This window comes from Tasmannia lanceolata, unplaced genomic scaffold, assembly GCF_043159265.1.
Source record: "Tasmannia lanceolata isolate RefF3 unplaced genomic scaffold, GAP_Taslan_0.1 ptg000019l, whole genome shotgun sequence".
Lineage (NCBI taxonomy): Eukaryota > Viridiplantae > Streptophyta > Magnoliopsida > Canellales > Winteraceae > Tasmannia > Tasmannia lanceolata.
Window position 1 is genome coordinate 15,584,397 of NW_027518696.1, and position 16,410 is coordinate 15,600,806.

The window sequence follows — 16,410 nt, forward strand, 5'->3', positions numbered from 1 at the left end:
AGATTTGCAAACCCTTTTATAGGTAAAACTTTCTAAGTTTCCGTGATAGAAAATTTTTGCCTTAAATAATATTTTATTGAAAAAGATGCATTACAAAACATAAGAATGATTCCCCACCCTATACTTGCCCGGTCAAAACATGAGGTAAAATGGTGGGCCCCACCTCATGCATGGGTTTGAGTTGAGTTGAGGGATCCACCCTATCAAAACATACCACTAACCATTATGGTGGTAATTTTCATCTTTTTACATATAAGGACATTTTAGTCTTCTACGAGTCAAAAAAAATCAAAAAAATCAAGTATGGGTATTTTGGTCACAAATTGATAGGTGAGCCGGTTTGCAAAAAAAAAAAATTGAAAGAAATTTATGCATTCCTCCACTCAAACCGAGTTTATTTTCCAATACTTAATATGCTCTAATATTTTATATAAAAAAGATGCCACCGGGAATCTACTACTATATAGCTAGAGAAAAAAGGAATTTCTTTTCTTTTTCTGTGAGATTTACACGTCAACATTACTCCTTTACCATTAACCCCTTTGCTGATATCTAACATTTATCTCTATGAGAAATTATTTGAGGGTAAAATCGTAATCTACATACGAAAAGTATCGACCCAAGGTACTTGTCTATGACAATTACGAAAAAAGACTACCAAGAAGAGGTAAAGACATATGACAATGACAAAGAACTACTTTATATTACTCATGCAGAACACTTGCAAAATATTGACGGATTCCGGGCACTTGAAGAGGAACAACAATTATGGAAACCTCTATCGATTGGAGGGCTAGGATCAGCCTATATTGATTGGAGGGTTAGGATCAACCTATGGAAATGATTTTACGGGCACAACTGATTGATGTTGTGTTCCATCACATGGACGGTTTGGATCAACCTATAACCCGCTATAGATCGGACGGTTCGGATCAACCTATGAAAATTATTTTTGGGGCACAACCTATGTAGGCAGTGGCCCATCTAATGAACGGTTTGGATCATCCTATGGTACGGGCCATACCATACATTTTAATAAAGTGAGGAGTGCGATCATCAAAACACTGTGAGTAGTGCCATTAGAAAATATGGTAGTGAGGACATTAGCACTATAGATAATTTGAAACCATCGTTGTTACTTGGATGTTCCCACGCGGGTCGGGTTCAACCCTAATTTGGGTTGGGTCGGCTTAAGCTTTTTCGCAAATCGGGTTGGGTTGGGTTGGGAAAAATCAACCCGAATTGGAAATCGGGTCGGGTTGGGCTGTCAGGCAACCCGACCCGAAACCCGAATTTGGGTTCCATCTGAAGAAGTTCTGTATATGTGTTTTTCTTTTTCAACATTGAAATAGTCTCCACAGTCCACAATGGACGGTTTGGATAATCCTATGGTGTAGGCCATACCGTACTTTAATAAAGTGAGGAGTGTGATCATCAAAATATAGTAGTGCGGATAACATTTCCCTTTGTTAATTGTTAGTCCCTGTTTGGTTTGGATTTTGAGAACCGGTTGTGAGTTAAAAACTGATTATTGGTGACTCACTATTGGTTCTCAAAATCCAAAACAACCCGGCTTGAGTTGAGGTGGTCAACAATTGGTACCATATCAAATCGGGTCAACCTGATCCACCCGAATTGGAAATCAGGTTGGGTCGGGTTGAGGAAATTGCAAATCGAGTTGGGTCAGGTTGAATCCAGTCGGGTTGGAAATCGGGAACTACTTTTCCTTATTCACTATGTGTTGGTCAAAGTACAGAAAGTTTGATATTACGAATGCAAGACACTTGTAAAAATATTGACAAATTCTGGGCACCTTAAGAGGAACAACAATTATGGAAACCTCTATAGATTGGAGGGCTAGGATCAGCTTATGGAAATTATTTCACGGGCACAATCTATTTATGTTGTGTTCCATCACATGGACGGTTTAGATCAACCTATGGAATTTCTTTTATTTTTCTGTGAGATTTACACATCAGCATTACTCTTTTACCATTAACCCCTTTGCTGATATCTAACATCTATCTCTATGAGAAATTATTTGAGGGTAAAATCGTAATCTACATACGAAAAGTACCGACCCAGGGTACCTGTCTATGACAATTAAAAAAAAACTACCAAGAAGAGGTAAAGATGACAATGAAGAAAGAACTACTTTATATTACTCATGCAGGACACTTGCAAAATATTGATGGATTCCGGGCATCTGAAGAGGAACAACAATTATGGAAACCTCTATCGATTGGAGGGCTAGGATCAACCTATGGAAATGATTTTACGGGCACAACCGATTGATGTTGTGTTCCATCACATGGACGGTTTGGATCAACCTATAACCCGCTATAGATCGGAGGGTTCATATCAACCTATGAAAATTATTTCTGTGGCATAACCTATGTAGGCAGTGGCCCATCTAATGGACTGTTTGGATCATCCTATGGTACAGGCCATACCATACATTTTAATAAAGTGAGGAGTGCGATCATCAAAATACGGTGAGTAGTGCCATTATAAAATATGGCAGTGACGACATTAGCACTATATATAATTTGAAACCATCGTTGTTACTTGGATGTTCCCACGCGGGTCGGGTTCAACCCTAACCCGACGGGTTCAACCCGAATTTGGGTTGGGTCGGGTTAAGCTTTTTCGCAAATCGGGTTGGGTTGGGAAAAATCAACCCGAATTGGAAATCGGGTCGGGTCGGGTCGGGTTGGGCTGTCAGGCAACCCGACCCGACCCGAAACCCGAATTTGGGTTCCATCTGAAGAAGTTCTGTATATGTGTTTTTCTTTTTTCAACATTGAAATAGTCTCCACAGTCCACAATGGACGGTTTGGATAATCTTATGGTGCATGCCATACCGTACTTTAATAAAGTGAGGAGTGTGATCATCAAAATATAGTAGTGCGGATAACATTTCCCTTTGTTAAAAACTGATTATTGGTGACTCACTCTTGGTTCTCAAAATCCAAAACAACCTGGCTTGAGTTGAGGTGGTCAACAATTGGTACGATATCAAATCGGGTCAACCCAACCCAACCCAACCTGAACTGAAAATCAGGTTGGGTCGGGTTGAGGAAATTGCAAATCGGGTTGGGTCTGGTCGAACCCAGTCGGATTGGAAATCGGTAACTACTTTTCCTCATTCACTATGTGAGAGTCAAATTACGGAAAGTTTGATATTACGAATGCAGGACACCTGTAAAAATATTGTCGAATTCTGGGCACCTTAAGAGGAACAACAATTATCGAAACCTCTATAGATTGGAGGGCTAGGACCAGGCAATGGAAATTATTTTACGGGCACAACCTATTTATGTTGTGTTCCATCACATGGACAGTTTAGATCAACATATGATATGGTATGTACAATTCTTTGTTGGCCCGTGCATCGCACGGGGTTTTTTGCTAGTATAAAATATAAGAGCACCAACTTTAAAGCATGGTAGAAGGCTTCTTTGGCAAAACAGATGGTCTGGCTCTTCCGATCTGTAAAATTCACTCAAATGCTCAAATGTAATGACTCTATTTGCAAATTGTCAAATTAGAAGACTGTTTTTGCAAATAGAGTTGGGGCTCTCTGATGCAGGTGCATCTCGATGGATTGCACGATAACTAGATCAACGGCTCATGTTATTAGGAGTTTTACTTTTTGTAGGATTTTTGGAGAAATTTTAGGAAAAGTAGAGATTTTAGAGATTAGAGAGAGATTTTTAGGGAGTTGAGTTTTATTAGGAATCTAATTTATTGAGCATTTTCTTTATGTTTTTATGAATAAAATTTCATTACCTGTAGTCGCTACGGATTTGTTGTCGATTCTAGCAAATCATCCCCTACTTGCTCGCCGTTGCCGCCCAAATTCAACCACCTCCTGCTGATTGCTTCACATACAAGGTGAATTCGCCTCTAAATTCCTTTCTCATATTTCTATCTTGTTCATTGAATAAATTTCAGAGCTTTCACAATACGCCCCTGCTTTATTTGGCATCAGAGCATCAATCCGCTATCCTCCCCTGCAAGAACGACAATGGGTTCTTAGGTTGGAAAAGAGCTCAGGAAAACACCTATCTTCTTGTAATCTTGGGTCGGAAAAGTATTAGTAGTCACCATGTCTCCATCACAAGCTATAGAGAAAGATCAAATCGCCAAGATGTTGGAGATCATAAGCCATACGCAAGAATGACAACGGGTTCGAGATGAAGAACAACGGGTTCGCGATGAAAAGTTTCAAACTCAGATCAACACCCTTACTGCAAGTCAGGGCGACGAATGATAGATTAGATCGGCGTGTTGAAGAACATAGTTTGAAAGAGGCATTATCTTCAACCTTCATTGAAGATCCGCAAATGCCAGAAGAACCCCTACTTGAGGATTCCCTCGAGGAAGAAGATGAAATTGATGAAGATCCACATCATGTTGATGAACGCAAAGTGATTGATGCCGATCGAAGTGAAAGCTACTTTTTTGCCTTCGCCACCAAAGTTCAAAGATTTTATCGAGGGTGAGCTTTCTAATCAAATCAAACTCCACCATCTATCAAAGCATGCCAGAATAATTGCTAGATGGGAATATCTGGTCCGTTGGAAAGGCCTCCATTTCAAAGTCGGAGCGAGAACCACATCCAAAGTACCAATTTTTACTCTCAGCGTCATTTTCAACCTTGATCTAAACTCGTGGTCGAGTTCTTTTCAAGAAAGGGGGTCTAATGCAGGTGCATCTCGATGGACTACACGATAACTAGAACAACGGCACGATCACTAGATCAACGGCTCACGTTATTAAGAGTTTTACTGTTGGTAGGATTTTTGGAGAAATTTTAGGAAAAGTAGAGATTTTAGAGATCAGAGAGAGTTTTTAGGGAGTTGAGTTTTATTAGGAATCTTATTTATTGAGCTAGGTCGGAGCGAGAACCACATCCAAAGTACCAATTTTTACTCTCAGCGTCATTTTCAACCTTGATCTAAACTCGTGGTCGAGTTCTTTTCAAGAAAGGGGGTCTAATGCAGGTGCATCTCGATGGACTACACGATAACTAGAACAACGGCACGATCACTAGATCAACGGCTCACGTTATTAAGAGTTTTACTGTTGGTAGGATTTTTGGAGAAATTTTAGGAAAAGTAGAGATTTTAGAGATCAGAGAGAGTTTTTAGGGAGTTGAGTTTTATTAGGAATCTTATTTATTGAGCTAGTAAACTAGGAAAGTGGATTATGATATCTTTTAGAAATTTGTTTAGAGAACTTTTAGGAATTTTATGGGTGGACGAATTGTAGAGAATTTATAGGGATTTTTTTTTCATTTCCTGCTTTGAGTAGAAGTAGGAACCTCCATACAAGCCTATAAATATAGGCAACTTGTAATTTTTTCTTCATGTTTTTATGAATAAAATTACAGTTGCCTGTAGTTGCCTCAGATTTGTTGCCGATTCTAGCAAGTCATCCGCTACTAGCTCGCCGTTGCCGCCCAAATTCCGCCACCTGCTGCTGATTGTTTCACATACAATAAATTCCTTTCTCATATTTCTATCTTGTTCATTGAATAAATTTTAGAGCTTTCACAATACGCCCCTGCGTTACTCTCATAATTAATGCTCTATAAATTTATGAGAAACCAATTCTTGCGCTTGAGTGCAGAAATCAAGGGTGGGGCCATATTTTTTGGGTGATCCTAAGCATTCATTTGAAAGGCCCCATCATGGATGGGGTGTGTACCAAAAATCAACTTTATTGGATCACCATAGGGTGTTCATTTGTGTGGGTGAAAATGGACAGATAATGTTTGTCCATTAATCTGCCCATTTTTTCACCCCACAAATGGAAGGGTTAGGATGATCTAATGGAGCTGATTTTTGGTACACACCCAATCCATGATGGGGTCTTTCAAATGAATGCTTAGGATCACCCAAAAAATGTGGACCCACGCTTGATTTTTGCACTCCAGAGCAGATAAGCTTATCTGTGCTCGAGCGCAGGAACTGTTTTCTCTAAATTTATAATCTCTTATATTATATTGCTAGACCAGGAATTGGCATTGTTCCTACGTTGTTAATTTATAATCTCTTATTCCTAGTACTTAATAAAGAAAAATAGAAAAATCTAGTGATATAAGAGAGTACATTCTTATAAAATGTTGTTCAAAGTATGTATACTTTACAATACTATATGTACACACACCCATGGTTTTAAATTTCGATCGGTGGAGACCGACACTGAAATCACACTTACTCGAAATGGTATTTTTTTTTGGAATTTCGGAGGAAATTTCGTTTTTCCTTGAAATTTCAACCAAAAAACCTGTTTTTTTAAATTATTTTAATATTTTACCGAAATTTCGGCCAAAATTTTATATCAAATAAAATACTGTTTTTCTTGTTTCGCCGGATTTCGGTCGAAATTTCGTTTTTGGTGGGGTCTGAAACCGGTATCGAAACTGAAATTTAAAACCTTGCATACACCATATAGGAGTAGGAAGAGAAAAAAGATAATAGAAAATAAAAACGGTGTCGAAATTTACAAATCCTAATCGCATTTCATACCACTAACATCCTGATAGGATTGGAGAATGTGTGTATATAAAGTATGTTTCTAACCAAAAGAGTGTAAGACCATCAACCCATCTCTCTCAAATGACAAGAAGTGTAAGGCAACTCATCTTTTTCTTCTGACTCTCTCTCTCTCTCTAATATTAGATGCTAAAAAAGAAATGAAATTCATGGGTGGTATTGATAAGGGGCGATGAGATTGCAAGAAAAATCAGGTGATAGACTTATTTTCCAATACGTAATATGCTCTAATATTTTATATAAAAAAGATGCCACCGGTAATATAAAATATAAGAGCGCCAACTTTAAAGCATAGTAGAAGACTTCTTTGGCAAAACAGATGGTCTGGCTCTATCTAAAAGGGTGTTGCTACTGGAAACCGAGTGGAACAGATAATGGAACTGAAAAAATCCCATATGGCATAGGAGGGGTAGTATCAGGTAGTTTTGCCATTTTAAGGAAACAAAAAACCAGAACATAAAGAAAAGATTGCCAATCTAAAAAGGCTATTTGTTCAGTTCCACTCCAAAAATAAGTTTATAGGGACTTGGTAGGCAATTTCGTGGAAAGCCATTTCACGACTGGCTTTTCCATGTGAGAACAGCCACAAAAGGTTGACTTTTTTGGCAGATTTTGTCTTATTCATTTAATTGATCTGAGGTGGCTATTCTCACATGCAAAAGCCAGCCCATGAAATGTCTTTCTGCGAAATTGCCCAGCAAATCCCAAGTTTTTATATGGTGTTTGGGTGTAACCTCATGGTACGACCGATGACGTTTGATCCAATGACATGGCATCCTTGCCTTATAATATTCAAATGGACGGTTATTTGTACATCCATTAACACAAAAAATTGCACATTTTCTTGTTGGAAGGACTTTTTTTTATCAAGTACCATTTCCGTCACGATCTTTGAGCTCATTGGCAATGGTGGCTCACTCAGTGATGGTGTTGGACAGAGGAATTTGGTTCGTCGTGGGACCAAACATTAACTAAGAAGGCTTGTGTAGCTGGAAGTGGCGCAGCCCAAATACCAAGATCAAACAAAACAAAGAAAGAACAAGTAACAAGAAGAACTCATACGAAATCTCACGTATGCTGTGAAGATAAAATTCTATTCAATCTCAAAAAACTCCCCTAGCTCCAATCTTCCATCTCTTTTATTACATCTCTAAAAGATTTCCAAAAGATTTCCAAAATCTAAAATGTAGCTAAAAATGATATTGGCATATCTATCTAAAATATCAAAGTTTCCTTAGCTAAAAACTAGCTACAAATAAGAAAAGCAGCTAAAACCTATCAAATCTAGTAAATAGCAAAATTAGACAATGATAACTTTTTAGGAAACAAAATACTTAACGAAATAGGAAATCATATTTTTCAAATCTTGAAACTTGTTAAATCTCAAAGCTTATAATCTTGCAAGCTTTCTAAGAATGTAAGTTTCTCATATCTCAAAATCATGTAAGCTTAGCAAGTTTCCATTCGCCAAAACACCTCCTTATTCACGAAAACTTTCCGTATTTTTCACTTGTGAAACTTCCACTTATGAATCTTCCTAAAATAGCCATCCTCAAAATTTATTGCTAATTTTTGGATTGCATCAGGAAGAGAATTGATTAGTAGGAAAAATGGAGGAAATGAGATAGAGTGCACTTGAGGCAGAAGGCCTTGAAAAAGTTTGATTGATGGGAGTGGATGTGTCATGCCATGTTGCTAGTAGTACACCACTGGTGATGGTTTTTTGTAATCTACCATAGAAAATTCAATTAGTTTTTATTTAAAAAATAAATCAGCAATGGTTATTATCCATCACTATTTTCCTCAATTTGCAACTGATGCATAACAATCGCAAAATCCATCGCCAAAGATATTTATGATACTCGAGATTGTGGAGTGTTGAGAAAAATCCTTCAGGCAGATCCGATTCAATTGTGCACAAATAAATGGAAGAGTAAAACAAGAAGCTAACCATAAGCTGCATACCGAGATTTTATGTGGTTCAGCCAAAATGCCTACGTCCATGGACGAGAGCACGATCTTCCACTATGAGAGACAATATATAAGAGGATTACAATGGATTAACCCAAACCCACAAACCTGCAACACTTTCCTTGATTCTCAACCGGTACCCAACAGAACCATAAGAAAAATCCACCAGAAAATCCACGAGAGGAAACTCTCTCTCTCTCTCCCCATTTCTCTACTTCTCTCTCATTCTCTCTCCTCTCTCACTTTCTCTAAACTTGAGGTAGTCGACACACCTCACACCAAGGGAAAACAATCTTCTCATACTTTTATATTTAGGATTTCCTAAAACCCTAATTTTTTTTCTTCTCATTTTGCCTTCCTACCACAACCCACAATCCTAATTAAATTAGGAAAGTGATGGTGGGAAACAAGACAACAGGACGGTTTTTTAGGACATCAAATGTACATCGCGATGGATTTCGGTCTTTTGGCAACAAACTTTACTTTTCCAATGAGTGTATTTCTTGTAGTGCAAGTAAGCATGATAAAAGTACATAAGGCTACATTGTTGTAAGGCCTTACACCATATAATTTCTCTTTTTATAGAATCATTTCAAATTTTCAACTTTATGGAAATTCAAGAAGGAAGAAATAATAGTAATTAATAGAAATCTTTCATTTATTTCAACTAAACACCAAAGCTCGGTGTGTTGAGTTCTATGAAAAGTTCTACATTCGATCTTCCACGCTCAAACATATCTCTCTCAACTGTACTGGCAACCCTCCTTTGATTTTGAAGGTCAGAGACAACAGATGCTTAGTACAAGTGTCCTTATCTTTGACGTTGATCACAAATCTTTCCATCACACTCGCTACGACTGACTTCATTTGTATATATGCCATGTCCTTCCCGCGACACATCCTCGGACCGGAATGGAATACCGGGGAATGGGTTTTCCTGCCGAACACACCATTTTCTAACCACCTTTCCGGCACGAAACTTCGACAATCCTCTCCCCATATGCTCTTCATTCTCCCCATGGCATAGGCACTATAAATAACAAACCACCCTTTTCCGACAAAGGCTCCATCTGGCCATACATCATCTTCTAGACTCGCCACTTGGTCAACTGCCACCGGAGGGTATAGCCTCAATGCCTCCGAAATCGTCGCATGAAGATAATGCATTTCTTGTAATTCTTCGAAACTAAAAATCTCACCGCAATTTTGTTTTCGGGTTCTTATTGATTTAAGCTCTTCTAATATTTTTCGCTCCACATTCGGCCTAGAAGCAATGAGCCAAAAGAACTAGGCAAGATGTGAGGACGTCGTATCACGACCGGCAAGGATGAAATTTACGACAATATCTCGGAGGAATTCCTCTGAATTATCATCGTTTTCAACGAACCGTGAGAGAAAATCACTATCTTGATGTAAACCCTCTTTTTTTTCTTGATCGTATGATCTTTGTGGCGAAGTCATGGACGGTTGAGATCGATTCCCTCAAGCGCCTCTCAGAACCAATATTAAAAAGTTTCTTGATCTTCCATAGGAAAGGCAATGCATACATGAAACGCTCTGCGCTGAGGCTTGTTGCATCGTCGAATGCTTTGGCAAATTCTGGGGAGAGGTCTCCATTGCGGGATTCGTCACCTGTTGAAGTATAAATGATGAAATAACACCAACTCTAGTAGCTTAAGCTTTTGGAGTAATTGGTTGTTTCACATGGTATCAGAGCAATTGCCTCACAATAGGTCCTGGGTTCAAAACCCAACAACTCCTTGATAAATATCCATGTGTATGACCAACCAAGAAAAAGAGGAGGAGTGTTGAAGTATAAATGATTAAAAAACACCAACTATAACAACTTAAGCTTTTGGTGGGGAGATGATATTTTCACTCCCCCTGCATTACGCGCACGCTCCCCTTATAACGTGAGTTGAAGTGAAAAGTGGGTAACTTTAACACTTTTTGACGTCAAATCACGTTATAAGGGAGGCACATGCGTAATGTGGGGGGGGGGGGGTGAAAATATCATTGCCCTTTTGGAGTGATTGGTTGTTTCACATCACCTTCGTTGAGGCAAGCGGGATCCTCATTGAAGGCAACTTTACATATGTGGTCGAATGTGGAGCGTTCTAGAACACTTTGTATGTCTATGATTTCACTGTTTTTGGCAGCTCTATGTAGCAATGGTAGTAGCCGATTTCCTATCTCATCTTGGACATTCTCCACAACAAAATTCCGAAGTGATTTCGTGTTGAATTCATAGCTTGCTGTCTTTCTCTGTACCTGTTGAGTTGAAGGCACACGAGAGAATCAATGGAAAAATGCTGGTAATTAATGACATGAAAAATGTTGAAGTATAAATGATTAAATAACACCAACTCCAACAGCTTAAGCTTTGGAGTAATTAGTTGTTTCACATGGAATCAGAGCTATATCCTTGATATTGAAGTCCGCGTGTAAGGCCAACCTAAGAAAAAAGAGAGGCCGCACGTGAGGCGGGGTGTTGAAGTATCGTTGTTTAAATAACACCAACTCCAACAGCTTAAGCTTTTGGAGTAATTGTTTGTTTCACAAAAAATAATGGATGGGTTGCCACAATTGTTGTTTATATACATGTCTTCTAAAGATTTTATTTGTTTACTAGCATTCTTGGCCCATGTTATGCATAAGGGATGGACTCAAGAATTTGCTGGGGGTGGGGGGGGGGGGCAAAACATAGTTGTTATATAATAATTAATACAATTTTATAAGGTAAAGAAACTAAACGATCACACAAACTGTAATTCAAATTATTTTCAATCAATTTTTTGGATTATTGTAATCCGTGTTTAGTATACTGACATTGCATAAATCTAGGGTTCTAGATTTTTTAAAAATGAGTTGAGCATAGCCGAATTGATCCAATTCTATTTGATTTTTTCAAGCACTCTATTGAGTGTCTTACGTCGGCAATCGTCATCAAGAGATCGATGGAGGATTAGACGAGCAAGAGGATGAGAAAATTTAAGATGGGAAAAAACTTTAGATGCAAAAATGCAGTTTAAGATTAAAAAAAATTCAAAATACCTTAAACAAAAATAAGAGCAATCAGCGTTTAACTTCAGCTGTGTTTCTCCAATTCACTTGAAAATTTTGGAGTATTTTGTATCTTGTATTCTTTTCTTTTTTTTCACCTAAAGTTTTGATTTTTCCTAGTATTGTTGGTTTTTTCATCTTGGTTATTACTTCTTACTTTTAAAATTTTTGTATTGTTCTTCATTGATTTATAAGTTCTATGTATAAGTGAAAATATAGAAGATGAGATACTTATAATAGTTTTTGAAAAGATGTGGTAAGTAGTTTCCAAATAGGCCTTAATGTCCCATTTAAAAATAAAATAAATTAAGATAATCTTATTTACAAATAATACTAAATTAAGAGAAATTTTAGTTACATATCCCACCACAATTGGCCCTAATTTGCCAACAAAATTATTTTAAATTAATCTAATTTGCAAATAGGCAATTTGAAAACCATTAAGAAAGGGAAACTGATTATAAATGTCATTCATAAATAGTCATATTTAAATTTAAAACCATTTTCATATAAGATTATATACAAATTACTTTTAGGATTGCCAGTTGTAACTTACTGTTTCTACATATCTACACACGGCAAGTGCATTGCATCTGCAACTAGCATTTCACATTTTTAGTGGTAGCAAAAGTGGCCTAAGAGAGATATAAAACTATCATACCATTATTTGAATATAATATTAAATGAAAATATGACTGATTATCTATACTATCACTATATATAAATAGGGAAATGATATCAACGCTGCAATGTTTTATAAGAGGCGCGACGCATCTTGTCGTGTAGCATTAAAGGGCTGTTAGAAGAATATTGCATTTCTCAAAATGCTCTTTCAAGCCCTCTAAATAGTAAACGACAAGATACTTTCGCGCATCTTATTAAAACATAGGAGTGCTGAAATCATTTCCAATTAAATATTATTGCTATATATCAAGGGAAAATTTGGATAGCCCCAAGATTATGTAAAACCTTGAGAATATCAATTCCCTCTTAGCTATGAAATACCTTATATCTATGTAATATATAACTTTGATGGCCAAACCAAGGTCATTTAAAACCATTTAAAGGCAAAATTTCTCACAAGCTATTAGATATATACTTAGAAATGTAATTTTTGTCAATGTTGAATATCTTTTAAATGTATATTTCTCATTGATTATTAAATAACTTCAAGGGATTTGGTAGGCAATTTCATACAAAACCATTCCGCGGCTCACTTTTTCCCAAGAGAACATCCACCTCAGATGAATTACATGAATAAGACAAAATCTGCTGTGAGGTGGCTGTTTTGTCCTGAAAAAGTGAGCCACCAAAAGGTGGCTTCATGCAAAATTGCCTAAGAAGTCCCACATTCAAATGATTTCTAGAGGTATCCAAAGAGGATCTAAACCTTTTAGGATTCTACTTTAAGGTTTTCTCTAGGTTTCATCATAATATGAAATACAAAAAACATAGGTCTTTTCTATTTTGTTTTACTTTATTTTCTTGTTCAAGACCTCACAAATGAAAATATCACATAAGATTGAAATCTTTGAAGACATTATGTATATTAACTTTCTGAGAGATAAAACAAGAATACTATACCTTCCATATCTGGCTGTCGGAATTGAAGATCCCTTGGCCAAGGAAATCTTCTAATAGACTGGTGAATCGATTGCCTTTCGGGTAATTTTTGAAGTTCGTCTTGAGCATGGGTTCAACGTTTATTGGATTGGCTGTGATGACTCCTTTAACTGCTCCGGGGCGCCTGAGAGTTATAGTGTGAGTTGGATGCTTCTCAAGGTATTCTGTCACCCAGTCGAGAAACCGATGGCGGTTTATAATAAATCCAGGCAGATTCCCGATGAGCGGGTAGGTAGGCACACCTTTGGACATGGCTTTCTTTGAAGAGTTTTGGCTATTGAAGAAGATAAGGAGACAAATGGATAGAAGGAAGAAGATGAGGGATTGAAGAGAGAAGAGCTCCATGTTTCCTCTTTGGTTGTAAAAATGAAAGGTTGGTGATGGGACATAAATATGGCACGACTCTCAAATCTCGCCACGTGTCGTCCATGCACCAATGAAGCTTAATCATCATTAAGAAAGGTGTTTATGAGCGGCAAGACCATGCGGTTACGCCATGTGTCACCTTCTTGCCGTCCAAGCCTCATCATCACAAATTATGGAAGAGATTACGCAGCGAAACCACGCGCGCCGTCAAACCAGGAGAACAGCCCAATCCTGCGAAGGAAGATTTTCTCTCCGTAATGATGAAAAGACCTACATGCCACCCCTTAAAAGGAGGAGAAGGGGAGGAGAAGAATCAATCTTATCTCCCTCGAGACAACCCTCTAAAGAGAGAGGCGAGGCAGCAACAGAGGAGGCCAGGAGCTTGGTCCTACTCTCCTTGTTCATCCCCTCCGACCCATCCACCCACATGCCAAAAGAAGAACTTGCGTCTTGGCCTTGGTAAACCTGATCAAACCTCCGCCTTTTCTTGCTGTTCTTTATACTGTTGGTCCAGAATCTGACTTGGGTGTCGAAGTGGTCGTCCAGGACCCACCCCGGACCCCCTGACCCCTCTGTTTGTGATTGTAGACCTCGCGGAGGCTCTCTACCCACCACGCGATCGCAGACCCGGATTACGACGCCATCATATTGGCGCCATCCGTGGGACTCGTTGAGTATTGAACGCCTTATAACGATGAGAAACCACACCCGACAGCAAGAAACAGGGGTAATGACCAGGAGCCAGGCCCAGCATGCACAAACCCATGCCTCAAATTCCCGGGAGCCAAACTCGCCGCTCTCGGGCCAACATCAGCCCGCCTCCAGCACACCGCAAATGGTCCCGACCATGGAAATGTTTAACGAACTCCGCCAAGAGCTACTCCAACGTTTGCCTCCACCAGAACCTCCGGCCCCGGGGAGGCCCCTGGCAACGCATGATTAGACGGAAGCCTGTGACGAAGGCGATGAGGAACCGCCGGGGAGTGTCATCCCCGGCGAAGGCGAGTACCAGCCCGACGGACGCCCTCCCCTTCGACAAATAGCCCTTTGCCTCCCACAGCTAGGGGGCACCAGCAAAATAATGGAAAGCAAGCTACGCTAAGCCGCGCTCCCCCTACCCGGACGACTTGATTCCAGGAACTACCTCCAACTCGGACAGAAGAGGTAGCGACCTCATCACAGCCCCCTGGGCAGGACCCGCTAGCCGACCTGCAAAGGCAAATCCGAGAAGTAAAACGGAAAATGAAAAAACCTTATGCCCACGACATCCTCGACGAATGGGAAAGGGAAATGGCGTCCCCATTCACCTCGAAAATCTTAAAAACCCCCGTGGAAGCAGGAGTAGACCTCTCCCGTTTCGATTCTTACGATGGGAGCACAGACCCTTTTGAGTTCCTCCAAACTTTCAAAAGGGTAATGACGCTCCGGGGCGCGTCGGATGGATTTATGTGCAAAGCCTTTGCCTCCCTGTTAGGAAAGACCGCCAACGACTGGTACATGCGGCTGGAGCCAGACTCCATCGCATCCTTCCACGAATTCGGGAGGAAGTTTAGCGCAAGGTTCGCCAACAACCACCTCCGCCACGATCTGGCAGATGCCCTCTTAGCTCTCTAGCAAGGAAGAAACGAGACCCTAAGAGACTTCATGTTGAATTTGAACGCCGAGCTAGCCCAACTTTCCAACATCGACGTCCAAATAGCGGTCGCGGCACTAAAGCATGCTACCACCGACCCGAATCTCAAACTGCACCTCACCCTCAAGCCACAACGGGACCTGCAGGAACTTGAATCCAAGGCTAACAAATTCGTACAAGCGGAAGAAGCATGTGCACGAGAGCGGAACCGACCCAGCCCCGATGAAAGAAAAAGGGAAGATGGCTGAGGGGCCATGAGGCAACGGGCCGAAGAAAGACAGGCAAGCCGGAACCCCGTCCCCGTCTTCGAAAGGCTGGGAAGCGCCCCCCTGAAGGTTCCCCTCTCCCATGTCCTGCTCGCCATCAGAGATCAGGGTCTCCTGACCCCTCCCAGGAAAATGAGCACGGACCCGAAGAAGCGCTCCACCGGAAAGTTCTGCGATTTCCACGGGGATCACGGCCATGAAACCGACCATTGTTTCCACCTTAGGCTCCAGTTAGAAAAGCTGGTCAAGGAGGGACATCTAAATCAATACCTCAGAAGCCCCGTCGAAAACTCGCACGAAGCCCATCACCCCGCCGACGGACCAAGAAGCAGGCGCCGGTCTCGTAGCAAGCACTGTTCCCGTAGCCGACGCCGATCCCCCAGCAGGTATCGCTCCCGGAGTAGACACTGATCCTGCAGCAGACACGGCATGCGCCCCCACCAGCGCCTCAAGAGAGGAGAGCCCTCTGAACGGCCGCCTACCATTGTCGGAAAAATCAACATCATCGCCGGTGGACCCGCGGCAGGGGGACCAACAACAGCTGGTCGGCGAGCGTACGCGGAGCGGGTGTTCTCCCTGGAAATACCTTCCAAAAAGGCCCGAACGAATCCTCCCCACGAGGATCAGATCATCACTTTCTCCTCCGAAGACCTCAACGGGCTACAAGTTCCACACGATGACGCACTGGTAGTCAGGCTAATCATCGCCAACTTCGACATAGGAAAAATTTTGGTGGACACAGGGAGCTCCGTCAATGTGCTGCACCTCGGAACCTTTGAAGAGATGGATGAAGCTGGGCGAGGGAAGACTAGGACCCGCAGAGTACTCCATCTACGGATTCTCCGGGGCATCGGTGCGGGTCAGTGGCAAAATCGACTTACCCGTAACCTTTGGAACGTACCCTCTCCAAAAGACCATTTTG

At 40.5% G+C, this 16,410-nt stretch overlaps 1 protein-coding gene across 1 annotated transcript; it reads right to left on the reverse strand.

The window, feature by feature from the left end:
• Positions 1–9,245: 9,245 nt before the first annotated feature.
• On the reverse strand, positions 9,246–13,568 carry CYP94D2 (cytochrome P450, family 94, subfamily D, polypeptide 2). Its single transcript, XM_077361737.1, is given in 4 exon segments — positions 9,246–9,965; positions 9,967–10,169; positions 10,589–10,808; positions 13,185–13,568. Coding segments are annotated over 4 exon segments (1,527 nt in total).
• Between the last annotated feature and the right edge of the window lie 2,842 nt (positions 13,569–16,410).